This window comes from Pagrus pagrus (assembly GCF_965226575.1).
Source record: "Pagrus pagrus genome assembly, chromosome: 22".
Taxonomy (NCBI): Eukaryota; Metazoa; Chordata; class Actinopteri; order Spariformes; family Sparidae; genus Pagrus; species Pagrus pagrus.
In genome coordinates this window covers 13,095,455-13,120,262 of record NC_140204.1, presented here as the reverse complement: position 1 = coordinate 13,120,262, position 24,808 = coordinate 13,095,455, and the positions used below count along the sequence as shown (strand labels likewise).

At 40.2% G+C, this 24,808-nt stretch overlaps 1 protein-coding gene across 2 annotated transcripts in view; it reads right to left on the bottom strand.

Moving 5' to 3' along the window:
• Positions 1-24,808, bottom strand: part of kcnip4a (potassium voltage-gated channel interacting protein 4a) — a 137,656-nt gene that overhangs the window by 101,361 nt on the left and 11,487 nt on the right. Inside the window, exons 1-2 of one of the 2 annotated variants that reach the window (XM_084344871.1) lie at positions 18,961-19,105; positions 18,022-18,173 (exon numbers count right to left, since the gene is read on the bottom strand). The exons of the other annotated variant lie outside the window; for it this stretch is intronic. Of the exons in view, the coding sequence (XP_084200997.1) occupies positions 18,022-18,160 (139 nt within the window). The 5' untranslated portion in view covers positions 18,161-18,173; positions 18,961-19,105. Of the gene's footprint in view, positions 1-18,021; positions 18,174-18,960; positions 19,106-24,808 lie in introns of those variants that run through there. 2 annotated transcript variants of the gene reach the window in all.

The window sequence follows — 24,808 nt, the reverse complement described above, 5'->3', positions numbered from 1 at the left end:
ATTATAAATCTGCTGATGGGATACTTGGACCAGCACAGTGAAGCCTGAAATGCAATCTCACTTTCCTGCCGGTGAGAAGACAGTACTGTATATCTCCGTCATTACTCCTCAGATGCACAGGCGGCGTTTTATCTCTACTCTGCTATCTTGCCGGGGCTATTCGGAGAGATGAAGGCTCTTGAACTAGACGCTGATGTGGTTGACTCGCTTTGTATGTCCATTCACATACAGGAGAGAAAGGAGCCTGTCATGGATAAACTCTTATTTTTTGAGAAACTTTAGCCCCATCAGGGTGAGCTTGCTTCAAAGATAAACGGTGTATTTCTTCCTGCTTGAATTTTAATTGAAAGCCCTAAATGGCAAAATTGACTTCCAGCTCTTTTTCAAGGGGCATTAGGTCCTGTATTAATGCATGCTGACAAAAGCTGCGTTCTCACTGCAAGCCTTAATGCTCAGTTCTGATGTGCTGTTGAGATCAGATTTTTGTATCCTTTGAGCGTAGCCGATATCTAACACCAATCTGAAAGAGGTTACATGCCGAAATCAACCATGAATGCTTCTTTTGTTGAATTCTTTGATCCCCAGGGCTCTCAATTTTTGCTGTGACATTGCAGCCACATTCACCTGTGATCCTGTTCACCCGTTTCTTTTGATATGCTTTCAAACACAGACACAGTTATAATAGGCGCTTTGAATTCTGCTTGAAGCATTTTGCTCAAAATCCTTATGGAGGTCCAACACCTTATTATCCTTCCTCTGAACAACGTCCTTCACGCTCACTATCACCAACAGTGTATGTTAAACTGCCACCATAGGATCGTGACTAAAATGGAACCCGAGGGACAGAAAAGTTGTATGAATTCGGTCATAACTTGGCTCTAGGCCATGATAAAAAGTTCTAATAAAACTTTTAAGATCGCCTGTGTATGTATCAGATTTGTGACCATATGTTCAAATTTGACCAAATCCGAGTTTAAATCTGAATCCCTGTTCACATTAACTCAGATATTTTGCAAAACTAACAATTTCTTCGGCATTTCTTGTTTGAGCATTTGGATACTGCTTGCCCCTGTGCACAGAGGTACTTTGTAAAAGGAAAGTCAAGCAGCCAGGGGAAAAATATCTGCTTTGAAAAATATCCTGTACATGTGAACAAGGCCGTAGACTTCATATGATCTCTTTCATAACACACTCATTACAAATTCAATCTGTGTGACAAAAGGGGAAAAAAACATCTGATTTGGGCCACTTCATCTGTACAGAACAGAGGCAAAGCCTGGCGCATGTCAAGCACCGTCATTAAGGCAGCTCTTCACCTCTGGCTCTGAACCAAAGACAGCTCTGCCTACATCTGTTAGCAGAGCAGGTGACCTTCTGTGTAATGCGTGGGACTATCAAACAGCAAAGCACGCTGGATGTCTTATAATTTGAGGGCAGAAAAGTTAATGCATGGGGCTCCCTATGGCTTGATAATGCATGCAGGTTATCCGACTGTGAACATCACTGATGCTTCAAAGATTCACCTACTGTAAGCATTTAGTGTTGTGAGCAAGCTAACAGATGAGGTGTCTTGTTCGCACACATGAAGGAACTATATGCTTGCAATCATTCTACTTCATGTGATCTACAGTACATATAATGGTATAGCGGAGTGGCTCTTTACACTTCCTGGGTAGAGAAAAAGCAAATTCCTAACAATTAGAGCAGCATCGACACCGTCCACAGTCCAGATCCATTTACTCACTTCGGAGCCAAATATGTGTACAGACATTTACACCTGTTTGTTGACGAAGCTGATGGGATCCGTAATCACAGTGATTTGCTGTTTTTGAGCTTGTGAATCAAATGTGAAAGTAATTAGAAATAAGAAAGCAAGTCTAACTATGTTTTGGTTCCTCCTATCAGCCCTGTTTAACTGATATATTCACTGAGTGTGCAATATTGGTTTCCTTTCCTGTTCTTAAATGGTGTTTTTTCTGCTATAAACCAAATCCAACAACAGCCCAAAATAATGCAGGGGATCTAGTAAACGACAAGAAATACACGCAGCAGGAAAGCACCATGTTTTACAGTGAAGCAGCTGCAGAAGTGCTTAAATAATCTGTACATGTCATTAAAGGGAAAGAGAGAGAAAAACACAGAGAAAGGAGACTGGATCAGCAAACCATGAGCCTTCCATCTGTTACATGAACAGTAAGTGAGAAGACGAGCATAAGAACACCAGTTGGCATGTGCATAGCACTAAAGAGACTAATGCCAGCATGTGTTACATATCTTACTCATCTATACCAACTTGGAAGACCTTGGTTGTGAATTTTTCCTTCTCCCTTAGATACTGGTGGCATCGTTGAAGACTTTTAAGCTCTGTCTGGAGTATTTTTCTGACACCGTAGGATGGTGAGAACAGGAAAAAAGAGAATGATAAAGGAGGAAAGAAAAAGGAAATCGCAATACGTCTGAGTAATGAACACATCAAGCCCTGGGACTGTAATGAACTTCATCGTCTCCTCCTCAAACCTCATCGCTCAGTGTGATTGAGTGAGGGGTCAGCGTTCGATCTCACTGAGAGCAAAAACAATAATGATCTGGAAAGCGTCGGTCCCCCCATATTTACTGTTCCTCGGGCCAGCCGAGACATCGTGACACAGACATCATGAATCTCAAACTATTTTGTAGAGGTGACTGAATGGGGAAAATGGGCCAGGGTATGGCACCAGGGAAATGTAGATGGCATTTAAATTATGGATTTATACGGTAGAGTTCTGCTTCTTTTTGAAATGTAGCCGGTTCAATATTGAATGTTAATGTCAGTTTCTTGATTTGCTCACTTCTCTGAGCGAGATCGTTTCTGTTCATGAAACCATGAAACCTGTGGTTCATATATCAATGTATTGGGTCACATATTCTGATGAATGCAGTCATGTTGAGGTAATCAGACACTCCACTTAGAAGCTGCATTATTTAGTCTCATATTGTAATTTGGGTGAACCAAATGTCCATATAAATATCTTTTTGTAAATAATCATGAGCCCAAACTCTAAAAAACAACAGATAACACAAAAAAAAGTTCAAGAAAAAAAATAATAGCATGTCTGGCACACTCCTAGACCTTCCTTGAGTTATGGGGAAAAAAACAATGCTTTTGTTTTGCCCAAGACTGACAATGTGGTGAATTGCGGTACATGAGGACACAGCTTTATCTCCATATTTTCATTTCCAGCCTGGAAATAGTCAAAATGTTGTTGACAGTGTGGAATTAGATGCAAATCTTGTGCAAATCTTGGGTTTGAATAAAAACCACAGATTTTCTGGGACATCGATCTTGATATGCTGGCCAGGCTCCCCGTGTGCAGAGCAGTTTGATTAGGAGGCTGCATCAAACAACTTTCCCTCAGAGAAACAGAAACCTCTCATTCTCTCATGATTTGTTTTAAATATTGTTACTTTGATACATTTTCAAATAATTGCACGTCGAGCTGTATATGGTAACCACATGGGAGTTGGTTATGTCGATCTCTCTGAGTAGGAGCCAATCTGTCTTGCTTTAATCTCTACGGAGCGCTGAATGTGAGGCTAAGCAGAGCCCATGAGGGGGTAGAGTCCTTGTTAACATGCTGTGGAAAGCCAGTAAAGACCAATGCGTATGCATGCACAGGATTATCTCAGCACAGCCAGCAAAATGTTGTCTGTGTTCTATTTGACTTTTCTCCCCCTTGTAAAGTCCTTAAAAAAAGTATTTTCCACAAACCTGAAACCACTGAACCAAAGAATGGACTGAGCATTCAGTTGGAGTGTGAACATTAATCCTGACACACTAAATCATTGATAAGAGCTATTGTGCGCTGGAGCAAATTCACCAAGGCCACCTTTAGTTGGCTCACTAATAATGTGGCAGAGGAAGCCCTGAGCTTCGGAGGAGGGGAGCAAAAAAATATGAGGCTGGAGATTGGGTTTACTGCTGTGTGGCTGCTTTTTATTTCATAATTCAGAGCTAACCCGCAACGGTCTACTAACTGCCATTGTTATGTAGCATGAAGAGAGTGCAGCAACTGAGGGAGCGCTTAAAAAGAATGAAGGCAGAATTACACAGCAGAACATAGATGTCAACCAGACTGAACCCTGTGTGACAATGTCTGCGTTGACAACAGCTGCGGTATATGCAATCTTAATTCATTATTTCAACAAGACTGAGAGCCGCGCTAACAGCTCTGTAAGGCTGTAGACACAGAGGTGCTTCGAGCTAAATGCTAACCTCAACAAGGGGCACACACAGATGTTTAGTGGGTAATGTTTGGTTTAGTTTACTGTGTTAGCATGCTATCATTTGCTAATTCGCACTGGGAATTTCTTTAGTACTGTAAAACTAAAAAATGCTGTTTAATGGTGCTGAGAAAAGTCAGGATTATGGGTCATGTTTCAGGGGACATGAATGCCAGTACCAAATTTAACAGAATTTTCTTCACATTTCACCCAATTGTTGTTTTGACATTTCACCAAGCGGCAACCCTCGGGGGTGGAAATGAAGTCAACGAGCAAGTGCCTAAAACAGCAGTTCCACAAATGGCCACTCGAGGTCCAGCAAGGGGTCAATCCCCATAAAACCTCATGATAAAGTGCGTAACTTTATAGCTAAAATAAACATGTAAAGCCTGGTTCAATATAAAGTTTTGGTCTCCTTATTGAAATTCCCCATTCATGAACAGTAAGGGGGGTGGACTTTTTATACATCTTGAAGTTATGCAAAATTAAGTGCATGGCTACCTACCTAGCTAAGATAGCCAACCACCTGTCAGCAACCAGGCTTTATTCGGCTCGCCTGGTCAGTTCAAAATTTTATGACAATACATCCAATAGTTGAGACATTTCAGGACAAAAGCACTGGACTAAACAACTAATAGACATTGTCATCTGCAGGGCAAGTCTAAAAATGGGAATATATATACAATATATATGTTCTTTTTTCTCTTAGTGTTAAAATAAAAAAAAAAGATAAATGCATTAAGGTTGGCTTTATTCAACAATTGCTGAGGATCAAAGAGACAGGCTCTTTGTTTCGTTATCTCAGGAGACCCTATTTAATTGGAGAGCTCTCTAATAGGGCAGAATGTACCTTCAGGGGATGATTAGGGTTTTTCTTAATAATCTCAAAACTTTTTAAACCGTTGTCATTACTGAACATTAGATGTTAATTAATCTTAACCATTTCATTATCAGTATTTGTGCTCGGTTGATGTAAATATTCACACTTCATTTACAGTAACTCAGCTGTGCTGAATTCAGGCTCCAGCAGCTGGAAAATACTTCACACTCTGCGTAACATTCAGAAATGGGACTTGCAAGAGAAACATGTTGCTGGCATTCTCCACATTATTACAGTAATCAAATTAGGAGGCCTGCGTACAGTAGGTGCAGCATGAAATAACCTTGCTCAATATTCAAATCACAGTTGCCCTTAAATCACCACTAAAGTAATTCAGAGTCCCCCGGCGACAATTAGGACTCGGTGTATGGTCGCCTGTATTATTAACCAGCCCAGAGCAAAGACACACTGAGCAAATCAAAGTGCCAACCTCCCACTACTGGGGGAGAATTACCTTACTCTGCAACACAAGCTGGAAATGTTATTCTATTTTAATCCCTTGCAGATAGCAGCTCTGGCATCTTTTGTTTGAAGATGTGAAATACATTGCATGGTATTGTCAGCTTATAGAAGTGACACTATACAAATGTATCAACTAAGGCGTTCCTGGAAATGGGATTATGAGTGCGAGTGTAAAAAGACTTGTGGGAGGATAGACATATACTGCATTTAAAATATGACGTGCTCATCCCATCGCCAAACTTTTAATTCACTTATTCTGCAGCTACACATAAAGGCTTCATTTGAACCTTTTAACGCTGGGGGGCATAACACGACTCGCTCTTGCAAAAAGCTATTTACTGAATGACTGCCTTGAAGATGAGAAAAATAAACCAACTTGGTCGCTGCCATGGGAATAGGAAGATTACACCCACCACCATGCAGTACAAATGATCATTAGCACTGTAATTACTGGGGGGCCATCACGTTTGAAATTCATCAGCGGAAGTGGATTGCCAGTAAGCACTCCTAGAAGTACGAGGAAATGCATCACAAGGGGATTATGTGGTGGGCTAATGTCCATTGTTTTTTCAAAAAGGTGTCATCCCCTCCATCTTTGTAAACAATCGTGGCTCATCCGGCACTGTTTACATGAGTTTCGATGTATGAACTGTACTGAATTGTACCAATATAGACCAGCATCTTTCAATTATTAAAGAGACATTTGGATGATTAAAATAGCTGAACGTTTTTCACCAATCCAGACGTGCACACTGCAGTCGGGGTGTAATGAAAAAGTACTATTACTCCATAATAGGTGCTGTTACTTAAGCAGGTTCCATCATGTCAAACAAACACACAGCAAGAACTCATGCGCACAATTTATCCTGGCGAGTGTCTCTGTTAGTGTTAAGATGGAGTTAACTGTCATAACAAAGCGTATATTGTGCCATGCTAAAAAGCTCTGCAGGCCAGCTGAGAGCCCTCTCTTTTCCATGACCTCATTTTGTTTGGTTTCTTGCAGGAGGCCTGGTGTGGTTTGTTGACCTAATTTCTGCAGGGTGCGCGTCTGCCGATAGACCGACATGCACAAACTGCAATAGTTACTTAAGAAGGATAGGCCTGGTCCGCTGGGAGCACTGATACTCAAGTGAGAACAAATGGATGTGGTGCCATTACTGGAACAGCAAATATAGAGGTTGCCCTTAATGTGTAGCTGCATGGGTGACATATTTCCAACCTTGTTCTCTGGGAAAGTGAGAAAAACCCAGAAGTGCCATTTAAAAAAAATGTTCTGGATTGGGCCAATGCAGCCTAGGAACTAATGGGATGCCGATTTTCAGTTGTACAGCGAGAAAGGGACCTTCACTGTGAAAAAAAAAAGGTGACAAAGTGAGCTTTCTTTCACAGAGAGCATAAAAAAACTGTCATTCTCCAAGGTCGATCAAAGTGCAAGGCAATGGCTGGTGTTTCAAGGGAAACGGAGTGTGTAAGTCCAATAACAAGCTCAGGTTTACAATGTTAAAGAACAATACCTACTGTAATACACCCAACTTAAAGGAATATAAACAAGTTTTTTATAAATAATCAACAACAATTGGATGGATTGGAAACACGTACACGTACCTGCGAAACATTAGCATCTTGACACTTGTCATTGTAAGCATGTTAGCATGCTGACGTTAGGAGTTAACTCAATGTACAGTGGTGGCTAAATACAGCCTCAGAGATTTTAAACACAAAGCTTAAAATGTTGTTACATTGCCCTCTTTGGCTGAAAGTTTACAGTGTAATTCACCTCTGGCCGCACCCAACAGTGATGTCACAGGGTACTGACACACCCTAAAGTAAACAAGCAGCAAAATGAGAAGTTAGATACAGGATTTTCAGCTGGTGATGAGTTGCTCTGTAACAAAAGAAGCTAAAAGTCGTCGAAACACAAGCCGCGGTACATGTACTCTTTTACAAGTATGAATCAGTAAGCGTCTGATGCTAGCTTTCAGTGCTTGACAGTTTTCAATACTGTGCAATATATACCCTGAACTATGGACCGTCATCCTCTCATTTTTGTTAAAGGCCAACATGAGGGGTACTGTAGTGGCTTAGTCACTGTCAAACTTGACCAGGTTTATCAGCCCAGCTGCTGCAGACTCCAGCCCGTTCAACAGATTCCTGCTCGTGTCTCAGAGGAGCAGGTTTTCATTGTGTTGCAGCCTGCCAGCTTCGAGCTGTAAAATTCTACTTTTTCTCTGGCATTTCGGACAGAGCTCCCACCTTCAGCCATCTGTCTCTGTCTCTATTCCTGCACATGCACTGTCCTTATCTGTTCTTTCCAACGCGTCTCCTGCTAATTACTCTCCCCCTTTCTCTCTCGACTTCTCTATTGTCTCACATGTCTCTCTCGCTGTCTTCTATTCTTAATTTTCCACCATGTATCGGCTCACAGATGTCCCTCTTGGCTGCAGTGGACTGTGTTTCTGGGCTTGAGAGGTTGCTTACACTTCCACAGCAAGTCTCCCAGGCTCAACTGCAGGGTATGTGGCACATAAAGTGGCTCCAAACAGGTAAACCGGAATGTATTTTAATGCCAATAGCCCTAAAACTCAGCAGCACTTGCTCTCTCAAGGCCTCCCAGAATGTGATTTTTGACTTAAAGTTTCCATTTCATAGCAACTTGTGCTTTGTCTCTCCTGCTCACTTTGAAGGCTCTTGCTATTCGTTTTAGTAATGAAGTCTGGCAACTGTAAATAGCTTTCCATTTATATCGGAGTAGAGGACGGATAGGGAGGAGATACACACAGGTCAGCCTATCTCTTCATTACCCAGGGTGGTGATTTGCCTTTCTAATGAGGCTGCAAACTTACCATCATTTAATTATTCATTTAGGTCATACTCAGGAGTGCAAAAGCAAATGTGTATTTTTAAAAAGAAAGAGCTGCAATTAGAGCGCAGGCAAAGGTTAAAAGTAAACACACTATCAACTGAGAGGCATTCACCGTAAAACAAACTTAAGTTCCGAGTCGCACTCTTTTTTTAATGACTGTATCCTGTTTTGAATACAAGATCGATGCGGCCAGCAGAACTGTTCCTTCCTAATGGATTCGTTTTACTATGGTATTATTGGTGCTCATTTAAAAATCATGATCTCATTTAGCAAAGCTGTAAATGTCAAATATCTTCCTTGAGTGTTTTTAGACGCCATCTTAAAGAGGAATTCTGGTATCTTTAAACCTGGGACTATGTTTATGTATTTTGGTGTCCAGTGCACCGCCTCAGTTGGCAGCCATGACACAGGCTGCAATGGCTGCAACGTAATCCTTAAAGGCAACTTCTACCCTCAAAGCAAGTCCATTAAAAGTACTTGTTTGTTTTTGTTTTTTTAAACTCAGATTGTTATTTCGAGTTTCTGACAAAATTATAGAACAGCTCCCAACAGACATCTTTACCTAAGGGAAATCTTTCTTTTTAAGCACTAACAGACACTATGTTGCTTTTGCCAAATCCACCAGACTCCATTTACAAAAACAGTCATTTTAGCATCGTCAAACAGACAGAAACACCAACTCTGTTCTCTGATTTCTTGATATTTTCATAGTTTACCTTCAAGGAAAATCTCTTATTTAAACTCCTATTAACTATGGTCACTGATAAGAAGAGAACATGAATGTACTTTTTTCTGCAAAGCTTTGATGTAGTTTAAACATCACAAATAACTATTTTCAAGTTTTTAATGAGTAAGTTTAAAATGACAAAAAAGAAAAAAAAAAAGATTCATTTGACAAAGTGGGCAATTATAAAAACACTCGAGGTTTATTATTCAGTGAAAAGCCAATTAAGCAGCATGCCAATCACATTTACAATAAAACTATCAAAACAACTCCAACATTACAATCTGCCTGCAAATTCATCTCACAAAAAGGCTTGTCGATGATGACACTTTTCTACTCTGCAATCCTGACACACAGTAAGCACCCGCACCCTGTCCTTTGGGACCAATCTGCAGACAGGTGGACTGTTGAATGGCAGCTACACTGGGATGCTCCCAGTAGGACTTCAATCTCATTTCTGTTTCTTCCCACAGTGACAGGTTGATGCAGCCATCTGGGACAATGCCCACACCTTGTGTTAGACTTGTCACTAACATGTCACATGACATGTTTGTCATGACAAATGCTGCATTACAGTCAGAGTAAGGTTTCACAATAGATTGTGATAAAGATGTCCTGAGCTGATCTGTAGTATTGCCTTTTAAAGCACAGTTTTATGGATCAAATCAGCAATATGAAGCCTGGACATAGGCAGTTCCAATCTTTTGTTATCAGGAGGCCGCTATGCCAGCTGTCAAAAAGACATTACACTTACATTTCCAGATGATAGTGAATTTAGTTTATGGCAATTTCTGTTCTTTGATGTATTCCAGTTAGCTTCTCCAAAAGATTAGAAAAGCTACGAAAAAAAAATCTTGTCTGGGTATTGATAAGACATCCGTTGCATCATTTTAATTAGAAAACTGTGCAATTCAAGTCCAAATGTTACAGGTTACTTTAAAATGACTTAACTCAGAGCATTACAAAACCCAGAAATGTCTAATCACAGTCGGTCAGAGATGCTTATCCTTCACGCTGAACATTAAATACATCACACCTTATTAGACGCTATCTCGGGGGGGGATATAAATGAACTTGCATGGTCTTTCAGGCCTGGCATTGAACCTCTGCCTGCTGCTTGGATGCTGCCTGACAAACAGGCAGGGGAGATAAATTAGGCCGTGACAGGGACAGGTGTGTTAAAGCCTAGCAACACAGACACAAGAAAAGTCATTTCTGCCCCGCAGCAGCCAAAGGCTTACGAGGTTTCACTGTACCGGGTATCAATCAGGAGGGCCTATTTATAGAGGGCCCAGGCCGCTGCTAGAATACAAACACTTGACTGAAGTAGGTTACCAGCAAACGGCTGTATCACCGGCAGATGAGAGGACAGAGGAGGTGTGAGGAAAACAAGGTGGCCAGGTTAAGGATAAGTTATGCAGAAGAAGCTGATGATTAATTAACTTCACATCAACTTTTCAGAAACTAATAACTAACCTTAATATCTCAGCTCCACTAAACAAGAAACAAAGTCACCTGCTTGAGGATAACTTAACTGTTGATCATCAGTTTTCTTTACTGCAACCAACTGCTTCTATCAACAATCGATGAATGTGTTGGTTATTTTTTTTTGTGTTATAAAAAGGTAGACTGTGGAGCTTTTGACCACAGCATAGCTACAAAGATGGTCATGTAGATGGCGTCGCCCACCTTAAATAAGCTTTTTTAAATCTACTTTTTAAGTATTGTGAGGAAGGACATATACTCAACACATTTCTAGACCTCCAGTATGTACACAGTGTGTTTTGGTGAGAAACAATGAACGTACATTTTTGTATAATTACAAAAAAATCCAAAGGGTCCCTGTGGACAGTTGTGTTTCACCGTATCTCACTATAAGGCCCCTTGAGTCAATGTTTTGGATGGTTTGATCCTAGAACATGATCTCCATCAGCACATAGTTTGCCCAGTTGTCACAGAACTGTACAACTTCAAATAATCTTTCCTTTTCTTTTTCTCAAGCACTTTTTTCTGGTTAAAATGATATGATCAAAGGCTCGAGAACAGCTACTGAATGTGGTCAGATCATTGTCTTAACTGCTGTTTCTAAAGTCAAAGATAAACTTTAAACCTGAGAAAAGGTAGGGGTTTGGTGATATCGTTGTGATGTCATCAGGGTTATCAGATTATGGGAAATCTAGGTTTCATTTTTTGGAGCTTGACGTGCAGCAGGGACTAAGTGTCAGGATATCCCGGCAGCTGCTGCGTCTATTTTGACTGTTCTGTCTTAAGTCTTCCTCTCATAAGTTAAATGAATAATTAATTAGGTAACTGATAAGTCAATGGGCAGACAATTTGCCAGCAACAATTTTGATAGCCAATTATTCTTATTATTATTGATCATTCATTATTTTTAAATAAAAAATGGCAATGATTGACAGGTTTCCACTCCTTAAGTATGAGTAGTATATAATGGGCTGTACGTATAATGCCACATGATGACTAAATGATTAAAATAATCATTATCTGCCGCCCTTTTTCTAATTTTTTACTTGAATGGTCAATTGACCAACTAATCGTTTCATTAACTAATTGTTTCAGGACTAAAGCTCACATGTTGCTCCCTCTGAGAGTTACCAAGTCTGTGGAAAAACACCTGCATGTGGCAACAATGCATATTTAATGATGTGTAGGTTAGACTGAGGTCCTGGTATAGCTCGGACAAAAAGAACCCGGCTTGGTTACAGAGACGACCAGCGCGTGGGTCACGTTGTTGAACCACCCGACATCTCAGTTAGCTGTATCCAATGGCCACGGTTGAGTGTAAGTGTTATTGTCTGTCAACAGGCTACTTTAGGGTGTTTTACAAACAACATGGCTCGCTGGGGTCGCCTATTCTCTGACTAATCCCTGGCTATTAGCTGCTAATCCCTGTTTATCAACAGAGGCATGCGGGTCATGGCCAAGGCTGAGAAAGAGAACGCCGGGCTCACTGTTGTGTGACATAATGGAAAGTGCTTCTCGAATCGTGTGTGCTTCGGCTGGGTGATATTTGAGCCATTTATAGAATTGTTAGGGAGAGTATTAACTGCATTGTACAATGGCCAGCAGAAAGCTTTTCTGATTTTCAATGACAAAGCAATGATGATTATAAATACTCAGCAACTGCTGTGCAATGGAGAAGATATATTATTCTATATTCTTAAAAGACAAAGTGAAACCTTCGAGAGGGGGTGGGGGAACCTTTTACCCGACTGGACTGTTTATGTATCGGAAAGTGATGAAAGTGGTGATCCATAACAAAAGGGGGGAACTACACATTTACTGATTTGCTCTGTTCTCTCTAATTTTTTTACTTTGTTTTGTTAAAAAAATATTAAATAACAGAGTATTAAATGAATAAATAGCACAGAGCCATTTTGCTGATGATCATCTGTGGCCCACTTTCAAATACTGCTAAAATTGATGTTACTATGTGGGTGCACAAGCCCAACTGCATGTTGAGGGGGTAAATACAGATCTCAGGGCTTCTGGAGAACTGTAAGGAGCTATTTTGTTAGGTTTCAAAACAAGTCACCATCTGCTTCAGTTGTTTGGGTGAAATTTGCAACGCTGTTTGGTTGTGACGCTTCGGAAGCGTGGACTATGAACCTTTCCATCCACATTGGGGTGAGTAGACAATGACTGATTTTTAATTTCTGGGTGAACTTATCCTTTAATATAGATAAAAGCACACCAACTGAAAGACAGAGTGTTGTAAAATGCCATGTCCCTGGTGGAAAACATGAAAAACGTTGTATCTAACAGATCAGAACCAACGTACCATTACATCTGAGGCTCTGCAAGATAACAAGTATGCAGAGATGTGAAACACACTGGTCGCTGCATTCCAACAAATTCGCTATCGTCATCTCTGAGCCCATTAGTTGTAAACAACGTGCAGTATTTTCTCCCCAGCTGTCACCAGTCCTAGCTAGCTCTATGAATAAGATTAATGATAGGGAAAGGTATCACCGTAGGATCCTCCCCCCCCCATTCTCCAGCAACCATTTTCACAACATATGAATCAAATGAATGACAACAGTACGACATGCCTGCTTGCAGCCAGCCAGCAGTCCCTGGGCGATCGCTCTTCTTCCCCTCTCCTTGGAACTGAGAGGCTGCATGCTGCCTCGACTTCCCCTCTAATCCATCATTGCCTTTTCCCATTTCCACCTTACATCTACAGAGGCCTGCACTCTTGACCAAGTGGGGAAATAGAATAAAATGGAAAGCGAGCTGCTTTTCTAGGAGCAGACACGTGGCCTAAAACTATTGGCCAATATGTGATTTCAAAAAATATCTTCCAACTCTATCACTGGAGAGGATTACACTCATCAAGGACATACACCCCAGGACACTCATAATGATGTTTAACATTTTCTCCTTAACAGAGCATCACGGTGACTGATATTACTTCTCAAGGTTTAAGGGTCCTTTTAGCAATGCTTCTCACCATGGTGTCGGACTGCTGGATGCGGTATCACACTGCGAGCAGCTCTCAGCAATTAAATTCACATCAGCGTGGAGACGCGGTGGGATTTGGACGAGAAGTTATCACAAAGACATCTTGACGTGTGCGGAATTCAGAAAGCCAGAGGTCTGAGTCTGAAAACAAACCCTGCAACATTGAACTCTTAACTTCCTCGTGAGGTTTCATTACTGCCGACTCTGCAAAAACATTAGATAAATACATTTTCAGGCCGTTTCTCTGCTGTTTGAAGGACATGACCCTGGCACGTAGTCTCAAGGTAAGTGGATATACATAAGAAGAAACTGGGAACTGGGGAAACAGCATGTCCAGATTGTATGTCTAAAGCTGTGTTGATCTGGCAAAGATCTGAGGGAAATATTAGTCAGAGATTGGAAAGGTGTGCTGGCTAAAGTAGGAATTAAATGGCACTGCACTGTAGAGTTTCCATTGAGCAGTTTATTTAGTTTATACCTACAAATCAATACTATCTTCTTTATCAGCAAAAAAACAAAAGAAGATCCAATAGACAAATAATCAAACAGCTCTCTCTCAAACAGAAACATTACTCTAAGCTAGGGCTGAACTTAATGCTAAGAAAATATGTCATATTGCGACTATTTTGACAGATATTGCACTCACAATATGAGTGGGAATGGCCATTTTTGCATTTAATTTTCACTGAAAAATATCTAAAAATGATGATGATGATGATGATTTGTGCTGGGGTCTGTACAAAACAAGCATGTTCCCTTACTTCTGGAGAATATCATTTGTGGGAAAACCCTCATCTATGGCACCGCAATGATCATTTATAACACTATGCTGTGGCACATTCCACCTTTATCAAAAAACTGCAGCACCTGCAATCTGGATAATATTTTTCATAAATTGCTAAGCTCTTCTTAACGCCAAGTGTTTTATGTCCAATCATCAGGCAGAGTCGAGCATTTATATTCTTATATGCCTGCCATCATATATTTTAATATTGCACCGCCTTGCCAACATCAGCAAAGAGACACACCTCAGCTATAGTGAGTGCATCTGAGGGCACTGAATTACTACTGCACTGCAGTACATTCACTGAATTTATGACAGTAGTATCACCACCTGTGTGTGAGTGTTAAAAGACACGTGATGTATTCAGTGGGGAGAGTGACATCTTGCAAGGCTGTTAAATTGGACTACATTGGACAGTGCTGGTGTTGATAATGTGCCCAACCTTCCATATAAGCTATGCAAACAACTGCAGCATGCTGCATTATTAAGAATTAACACATGTAGTATCTTAATGGCCTACGGGCTTAGTTTTGTTCTTTTAGAGTATGTCAGACACTGCTGCAGCAAATTATACACATGTTCAGTGATACATACTATGATTTAATTTAGGTTGTGACAAAATTACATTCATTTTTTGGCAAAACTGTATATTTTTCAAGGCACTGCTGCTAAACTGCACTGAGTGCAGCTAACAGTGCATCACCTTAGCCATTCATTAATCTGTAGCTTGCTGCCCTCTCCTGGCAGGAAACAAGAGGTACAACCAGTGATGGATTTTGTGCATAAGGCGTCTATAATCTAAGCACAGATTCATTGTAAAAAAAAAAAAGGAGTCACAAAATTCAAATTCTTGCATCAACTACAATGTAAATAAACTTAAAATAAAACTTCACTTGTGACAAATTTATCAGTAACAGCATGCAATGAAGAGATGTGAAGTAAAAAGTCATAATTCTTCGATTAAAAGTAAATTATAATCTGGTTGTATAGAAATCTGATCCACAAATAAATCTTGTATGTATGTAAAAACATGTTTGGACGTTCAGCACCGCATGTCATGACATCCTCCAGTGGATAAAACGACTGACCCATTTGAGTGAGTCACAGAGGCAGCAGGGATTTGTGAAAGGCTCCCTCAGGGCAGACCTCTGTCCCGTGGGCTCGACGTGGGGCTCGTGTATTTCTAGAAACACCTGCTTTAGTGAGCACGCTCATTTTCTGGAGACTGCTCCAACATCCGGAGGGTACGAATGCCACCTGGCAGGTTTAGAGTCTGAACGCCTGCGTGCTGGGAGGTTATTCTGGGCAACGCCAGGGGATAATATTATTAGTTTCAGACGGCGCTTAATGACGACAACGCCTACCAGCACACACATGCTGGGTGAGGAGACTTAAAATCCAAAATAACTCTCGAATTATTGAAACAGTGTTAATTTGTGCTCTCTGAGTCATGGTTTAATTGATGTCTGTATAAGCTTTTGGCAAGATAAAGTTCAATTTCACACCTAAATAAAGATAGGAAAAAAAAGTTATTGTCTATCTTTGTGCAGTATACCGCTGTGTTCCTGTTTCAGCTACTTCCAGCAACAACTTCTATGAAATTGCAGCCTGCCCTAGGCAATATGTTTCCAATGAAAACGTAGCAGTGAGAGGAGTGAAAGTCTGAACAAATGCTCTGTCTAATTCAAAAGGTGCCTAACAGAAACACCTGGGCTCGGTGTGGCTCCAGCTGTGGCCACCAGCTCGCATGTTATTAGAGTTGTAGATTCAAATGACACCAGTGCTGGTGCACACATACAGATACACAAAAAGGGGCCTATATGGACAAGAAGAAACTGCACCAAGTATGTGATCCAGGAGCTGCACCTGCCCCACTCTTATCAACACAGAATGAGACAAGCTTTCTCTTTCTCTACAAAAGGTGAACGTGAATAATCTCTCTTCTCTTATTCATGACAAGAACAGCTGTTTTGGAGTCTTTCTGTTGTTGTTTTCGCCTGCAGAAAAATCTTCACTGCAGATGTCATTTAGTCCCTGCGGTGACATTCATGACTGTTTAATAGCACCCTAAATCATTCCCAAAAACAATTCATTCATCTGACAAGCCATATCAATGTGAAACAGCACCTGCCGTTTACACAAAGCTCCGGGTTTTATGGTAATGTTTGACACCGTCACTCAGCTGTAACACAATGACGACAACTAAGGAAGTGTGACTAATAAACAGCAATGAAAACAGATGAGGGAAGAAACTTTTTTGCGGCAAAATAAACACCTTATATATTTCAAAAACTGGAAAAGGTTTTCTGTCATTACCAGTGCCATTACCATAAATACAGAATTGAACAACAAATTATCTTACAAAAAAGCATAAAGTATGTTTTTTATATGCCAACATTTATTCGAGTTCTCAAAAATATGCAATTCCTAATAAAAATAATAAAAAAATACATTTATTTACTTACAGGGGGATTAATTCAAGCTCTGGTGTGTCTAACTGTGACCCAATGGCCTTGTGTTTCCCCTTTGCATTTTATTGCCTTATACATTGCCTGTTCCTGTGGCAAGGTAATGTAGCGATAAATCCTGTTTTATAAACCTATACGGCTTATATATAACCCGAGAAGTAATCAATATTGATCGAGGTTCAAAGTGAATTAATTTACTGGAGCTGTCGACTGACTCATGGTGCAGCGCTTTTCTGATCATTTCTCACTCTTGAAAAATCATAAATTCTCTTGTTCATATAAAAAGGTGAAAGGGTGACTGATCAATACCACATTTATGTGTTTTTTAACGGTGTAGACAGCCTGAGAGAGCTTCGGACCGAGCACGCTTTGCACTCCACTGCTTCCGATCCATTTCACCTAGTCAAATCTGAGGTCAACAGTACAGTTAATGGGCGTATTGTGTTACTGTTTAATCCAATCTCATATACATGTGTCTTCAGTCCTCTTTAAGTGCACACTGTGCTACTGATATTTCCCAGACTTGTATTTGGAACTTTCTTAGTTCTCCTGTTTAGATAACATCTTTGTCTTTACCATGTTTTGGCCGACTTATGGTTTTTCTAATTGACTTTCAGTGCAGTAAATGCCGTTTCCCCCTTGTTTTTGTAATAAATAATGCTGTAAGTACGTGATAAACATCTTTTGCCCTCTGTTATGTCCATCCTGGACATAAAAAAATTGGTAAATTCACCAGGCACTAACCAGTCTATAAAAATAAAAAAATCTGTATTTTGCCTTGCATAAAAACATGGAGATCCCTTCCATTGCCACGATAATGTCACTTATATTTAATAGAAAAGTTGTTCATTCATCCTTCTCTTTAAATATGAAGATATCCTACTTTTCATGTTTAAAAAGAAACCAGATGTTATAACTAGTCAAAGTATCTAATCTTAATTTTTGTTTGTGTGAACAACACAAATCTAAACTAACTGTAACTAGACTAGACAATTATCCTCCAGCATGAGTTAGAGGGAGTTAAATCACAGTCAGTACACCACCTGGGTCTAGGTTTAGCTTCTATCTGTCGCCATAAATCTGTGTTTTTTCTACCTTTTGGGTTTGGGGAGGCCCAGGTGATGATGCGCCGCACCAGGCAGCAGTTGAGCAGCACTTTCTTGGAGAAGCCGTGGTCTTTACGGAAATGCTGCAGGTCCTCCCTCCACTGGTTCCTCTTGGTTGGTGAACACATGGCTGGAACTTCTCTATTTTGAAATACAGTGTGGCGTTATTAACGAGTAAATCCTGTACAGATACAGGCGTAATTGTCTGGGTACTTAAATGTAAATTGCAAAACAGAGGCGATTATTATTAGCCTCATAATTCAAATCATGACCCCTTACCACCCTCCAGTTAACATTCAAACACAAATAGCTACAGCCAGTGCAGCATGCAAAACAAACTGTCACAAGTTCAGGCAATACACCTGAGAACAAATGCTAATTTGGAATGTTTTTTTGCCCCAAGTTATGTGTGGCCGTAATGAAATGCAAGACATTTCAGCGTGCCCTTTTGGAGCCGAAAAATGCTTGTCTTATGTGTCCTTAGCTGTTGTTTCAAGAAGGTTAGTTATTCTTCCGGCTATTCGAGGACTAATGATGGTTAAAGTAAGTACACCAAGCAGATTGTCTTAATGCAATGAAATGGTCCCTTGCCTACAATCTGCTTCACACTTAGTTTCAAATTGAACCAGCCAACATCATGATTGTCTCCAGATAATCATCCTGGAGACAAACGTATAAGACTTTAAGATACTACTAAATAAAACATGACATAGCGATACCCTACCTCACTCAGTACTATCTTTACAATCCTCCGCTAAAGGTCCCATTTCAAGAGCAGAAGTTTCAGACATCAACAGATCACACATCATGCTGCCACTCTTGCTTGAGGGCTTTTGGTCTGCTCTCAAGATCACACAATTATATACTCCAATGCAAAAAAAATGTATGTTCTAACTGTTATCAATTGTCCCTCTGAGCATCATCTTACCTTGCGGGCTAAAGTGCGATGTGCACGCTCTCTCTGCTTCCTCGGTCTGCAAGTGATCCTCAGGTTTCACGCAAGCACTTTTCCTTTCCTGAGCTGATCAACAGAGTGTGAAGGGGGGTGGGAGGAGGAGGAGGAGGAGGAGGAGGAGGAGGAGGAATGGGAGAGCGCAGACTGCTCTGTGAAGCAGAGAGAGTGAATGAGTGAGGGAGGGAATTTCTGGAGGACACTATGACTTGTGGTTCAAGTTAGAGGACTGTGTTTGTGGTTTTATTCAAGTATCTGAGGAAGAGGAGAGAGTCAACGATGCTGGTCGCTCTGCACTCACAGTGGGTCCCTTTGATCATCCTCCTTGAGCCTCTTAAAAAACATGAAAGACTTCAATACACACACGCAGTTTTAATTTGTCAACAACAACTAATCTGTAAGAGATGGGCTGGGTATTAAACTTCAGTGCTTTCTTGGGAGTTGGCTTGAAAAAAAGTACTCAAAGCTGACAGTGAATGTCTCAGTACATTCATAATATTGTTTAATTATTATTTGATCACATAATTCCTGCTTAAAATAAGTATTCTGACAGTTATATACAGTATTTCATTCAGGTATTTTTTTATATATGGCTGCTTGTTTTCAGACATGTGGGTCTTCAGACTTTTGTTAATTGAAACAAGAAAAGTATGTTTTAATCAAACTATGGTAAAATAGGGATTCATAATGAAACTATGAAACGGTATCGTATCTGCACTTGATCAGGAAAGACTAGTATTGTATGATATAGCCATACAACCCTATGCAACCCAATTATGAGAACTTCAGCATGCTGATGACCGTGCTTACATTTGCTGATTAGCATGAAGCACAATGTACAGCTGTCTGATGGGAATGTCATTAGTTTTGCAGGATTCTGACAAAACAAAAAACTGATTTAATGGTTTTTACAATTCATCCTGAGGGGAACATCTTTATCAAATTAAAAGGAAAATCCATTCAGTATTTATTTAGATATTTTAAACAAAACCACCAATCTCAACCACAGGAAAGATTTTGTTTCCACTGTTATATTATTCACAGCCTCAACAACTTTCAGGACACCAGCAGTTAGAAAAGGACCAAAAGACCTGTTCAAAGTTCAAGCACCATATCAGCATGCACACTAGGGCTGCATGACATTGGAGAGAAACTGACATTGCTAAATTATGAAATACCAGATGGACTTTTCCTGTAGATTAGTTATGGGAAATGAAACCTTGTGAGTTTTCCTTTTGTATCAAGCAGCAAAAAAGTTTTAGCACTGTATGTTTGGCTTACTTGACATTGCCCATAAGGTGATGTGACTATTACAGATGTGCACATTGTGATGTCGATGCTGAAACAATATATTGTGCATACTCTGCTGGGCTGTAAATCTGAACTATAACAACTGCATCAGGAGCACTGTCCTGTACCTGTGCATGCCCTCTGATCTCCGTGTGCACTAAATTGTTTTGATCATTTTAATTAACAAGACAGCCATTAATGTCTGAACTGCCACATCATTCTTATCTGTAATAACAACATAAGTATCTGTCTTGCTGGAGGGCATATGTGGGCGAATTTTAAAACTCTGTCCTGAGCTGTTTAGTTTAAGATGACGCATACCACAGCACAGTCATTACCACATAGACTTTACTACCCTGAATCTATTACCACAGTGTTAATGTCTTCCAGAATATGTCTGCAGTGGAAGTTTTGTCAGCAGTGCTCAAGGCAATTTGTTTATTTATGCTACAGTATAAAGTAAGTGTCAGATATTTACATACATCATATGCAAATGATTTGTCCCTGGTCATCGGCCAAATGGTCTTAAGCTTACATTTAAATGCACATAAAATTAACTATCGTGTAGTGATAGATGGTTATGCTTAAGGGGAGACAGCAAAGCTAAATCTAATTGCTTCCCCTGAGATGAGCAAGGCATATTCTGTACCTGAGAAGACAAAGGGGGGCCCTGGACAGAAAGCTGGGAATAGAGCCATCCTTTCCCAGCAGGCCGCGACACCCGCCTGATTGAAACGAGCGAACAGATTGGTTGCGGTGTTGCGGTACGATATGGATTCTGTGGTGACACTTGTTAGGTGAGCACAGCCGGGCGTACGTCCTCATCCTGAGGGAGACAGTTTGAAAGCTTCGTCCTCGATATATTGAATAATTTATGTTCAAGAAGCCGTTGCTGCTGACTGATATTCAAGACCACTTTAGTCAAGTACTAGCACTAGTTAGTTCTTAGCCAATAACAGTTTTCTTAAAGCTGCTATAATCAATATTTTGTTGTTAACAATGGATTAAATGATTGCTATTTTATCAGCACACTGTTCTTTTACAACCAGCCATTTTAATATTTTACCCACACCAAAAAAGAGCATTCAGCAGCTAAAGAGCCAGATAATTTTCTCTTGAGTTGATGGAGACCAATACAGACAAAGAAGGAGAGTTATTGTTCTTAACATCCATCGCAAACTCTAAATGAATGCTCATATCACTCCGTGATGTCCGGAAGTTATAGCAACTAAAGGTAAACAGGATATGACACCGCTGACAGCTGTAAAAACAAAACCATGGATCCAACAATAAAAATCTGGATACAGCATTGCTGATGGCAACCTGTTCATTCCTACGAAAGCTGCTCAGTGGTGCATGAAGCCAAAAATAAATACCCAGATCTTTCGCATTGTGGGGCCCACATTGTGAGCGCACTAGAGACTTCCGACTGAGCTGGCTAACGAACTTGGAAAGAGATAATCTTCTAGGCTTTTATCAAATTTTATTGGACGAAATGGGTCAAATTATGATAGACAAACGTGTCACTTTACAGGGGATGTGATGCTCCATTTTTTTTTCTTTCACAATGTAGGCTCCTAGGAAAAAGTCTTTTTGGGACCCAGTGCATCACGTGATGTTGTAATTACATGGTTTGGCCACTATGAAAGTTGGCTTCAAAACCTGGCGCTCTTCTTGGGGGCTAGGGGTTTGAACATTGTTGGAAACATTTGGGATAATGTAAGTACCCACCTAAACAAATAATATAACATGGTCTAGTTAATTTTAGACACTTTAATGGAAAAATATGATATATTACACCTATAAATAGGTTCCTGAACAGGAAAAGTCTTCCATGATAGCGTGAGGTTACTTACTTTATATCTGTCTACATTTCAGTGCATGGAGCCAATCTGAATGACATGACTAATAACTTCTGGTTGGGACCTGTTGTATCATAATAACAAAGGTACAAACTAAGTAAACTTTCTGTAAAACCATACTGTTACACATTTATACAAGCATTCAACAAATCTGAAAGTTGCATGGGGTTGGGTGGATTAGACTTCCCATCCAATCACTCAGCTATGATTATCTGACCTGCTAAAGTCAGTCCATGAACAATTACTGAAATATGATCCACATACATTAGCTACTGAACGTAGACTTTCAAGTGCTATGTGGTTTGTGTATGAGCTGGCCAATGGAGCTTGTGGATCCCTTGCACACTTAAATCTTAATTGTTCCTCTAAAACAGACACCTATTGATTATGTCAGATCCAGTTTGCTGTAATGTATTCTGAAATCAATTCAGTCAGACTTACATGATATTATAAATATTAACAGAGTTAGTATTTGGCATCATGGCTCTGACCTTGTCACTCCTTGAAAACATACAACAGGATGAGCATGGAGAACACTAAATTTCTCCTCCAAAACCTGCATTGGAAAGAGTATGTGTGGGACGGGCACCAACTGCTGCGTGGTCATCCAAAACAAAACATTATCCTCCAGCGACACGTAGCAGTGATAGATAGATCATCAACAGACCATCAACAATGCATAGCTAATATGTGTGAAGACAACGTGAATAAACAAACTACTGTGTGCATTGATGAGTCTGCCATAAAACCAAATTAAAGAATACTATGACTACTTGACCCATAGTGGTAGAGTAACAAGGTCAGACAGGCAGCACGACGGGATCTCGGAGTAGAGCTGCTGCTTCTTCACATCGAAATGAGCCAAATGATGTGGTTCACACATCTGATCAAGATGCCTCCTGGGCACCTTCTTTTGGAAGTTTTCCGGGCACATCCAACTGGTAAGAGATCCTGGGGTAGACTCAAAAGATGCTGGAGAGATTATATATATCATCTGACTTGGAAATGCTTCGGAATCCCCCAGGAGGAGCTGGAAAATATCTTAGAGTGAAGTCTGGACTACCTTACTTATCCTGCTGCCACCTGACCTGACCCCTCTCCTTGCCTCATCTCTTATTAGACTCGTAATTACACAAGCAGCAAAGTATATAGGCAAATAATGGCTGCAAGTTTGAGGAAAGTACAGCATATAGTAGAGCAGCCCCTCCCCAGCTGTTGAAGCTTCAAATATCCATAGGAAATTCTCACTGTAGCTTCAAAGCACTGAAAATGGTATTTCGGGACAGCCCCATATTACCCTCTACTACAGACCTACATTTGCACTGAGCCAAGAGGAAACCACCCAAAAACTTCATCAGGGGACTCATGAATAAAACTAATTCAGGATATAACATCAGCGAGTTATACTGTAGCTGATTTCTGAAAGGATGCACCTTCCCAGTGTTAAACCAAAGTCATATATTCCAACTACTGAATACCCAAATATATGATAGAACAAAGTCGGCTTATCTCATTTTCATCAGGCCATGTCAACCAATATGCTAATGTTTCAGTCTAGTGGCCTTCATCAGAGCATAGAGGAAAATGGAAGTCTTATCATTTATATGCATCATAATACCAATACACTCTTTGTACACAGCTAATGGCAGCAGCATCACACAGAAATTAGCAGCTACCATATGTACACAGGGATCCTCCCAGGTAACTGATACCACCAAGCAAACATACACCAACTAAAGAAAGCCAAGGCTTCTAAGTACAATGGGCTTGTTAGCACAAGCAGTTTACTTTGTATAGTAGTATACTTTGTTTAGGAAGCAGTGAAGTGTTTCAGTGAGCTTTGAAAAAGTCTGGTAGAGTTGTCCCAGGATGTCAGCACAGACCGGAAAAAAAACTCTGCCAAGAACTCTCCTGAAGTGAAGGTACAGCTGTTGGCAGGTAAGCTTCCTAATAAACGTTTAAAAGAACAGCATCAACAGTACAACGGAGTTAACAAATGCAAAAGAACAGGCAGTGTTAACCACTGAATATAGGCTTTTGTAAGTAATTTGCTGATAGGTATTTTGAAATGAGATCTATTCTTGGGTAACAAAAGGTTAAGATTATCATTGCTTTGGTTTTGATGAGTGCTGTGGATGTAGAAAATAATTTATTTAAAAATGCTGCTGAAAACAACTTCACCTTGCATGCATTATTTCATCATACACATGTAAACAAAAGGCACAGCTATAGCCTGAAGCCCTACACACACAAAACTTCACCTTTAACTGAATAAATGAGAACATTATCATAGCATTTCCATTTTGCTACAGGTCATTTCTGAGAGGAGTGCATGTGTCTCTGGGCTAGGTCTGAATTTTAAAAAATACACCTGGCTTTATATCCTTAGTTGTGTTTTCCCATTAAATGTACTGCCCTTTCGAAGCAGCAAACACATTATGTAAATTACAATCCTAAAATATTTCTTTACAGGATTTCATGTTCTGCTGTGAGCAGTTTCTGCAGATCCACAATGCAACTGGGTTAAAAGATAATGTGTTTCGTTTTGTTTTGTTTTTTACAACTTTTATATTAGTTTCTTAATTTTGCTGAATTCTCGGCATGCGTTTGTTTGTCTGAATGGTTGAGTTTGTTGCGCCGTCAAACTTAGCTTTAGCTGTGTTTACAATTAA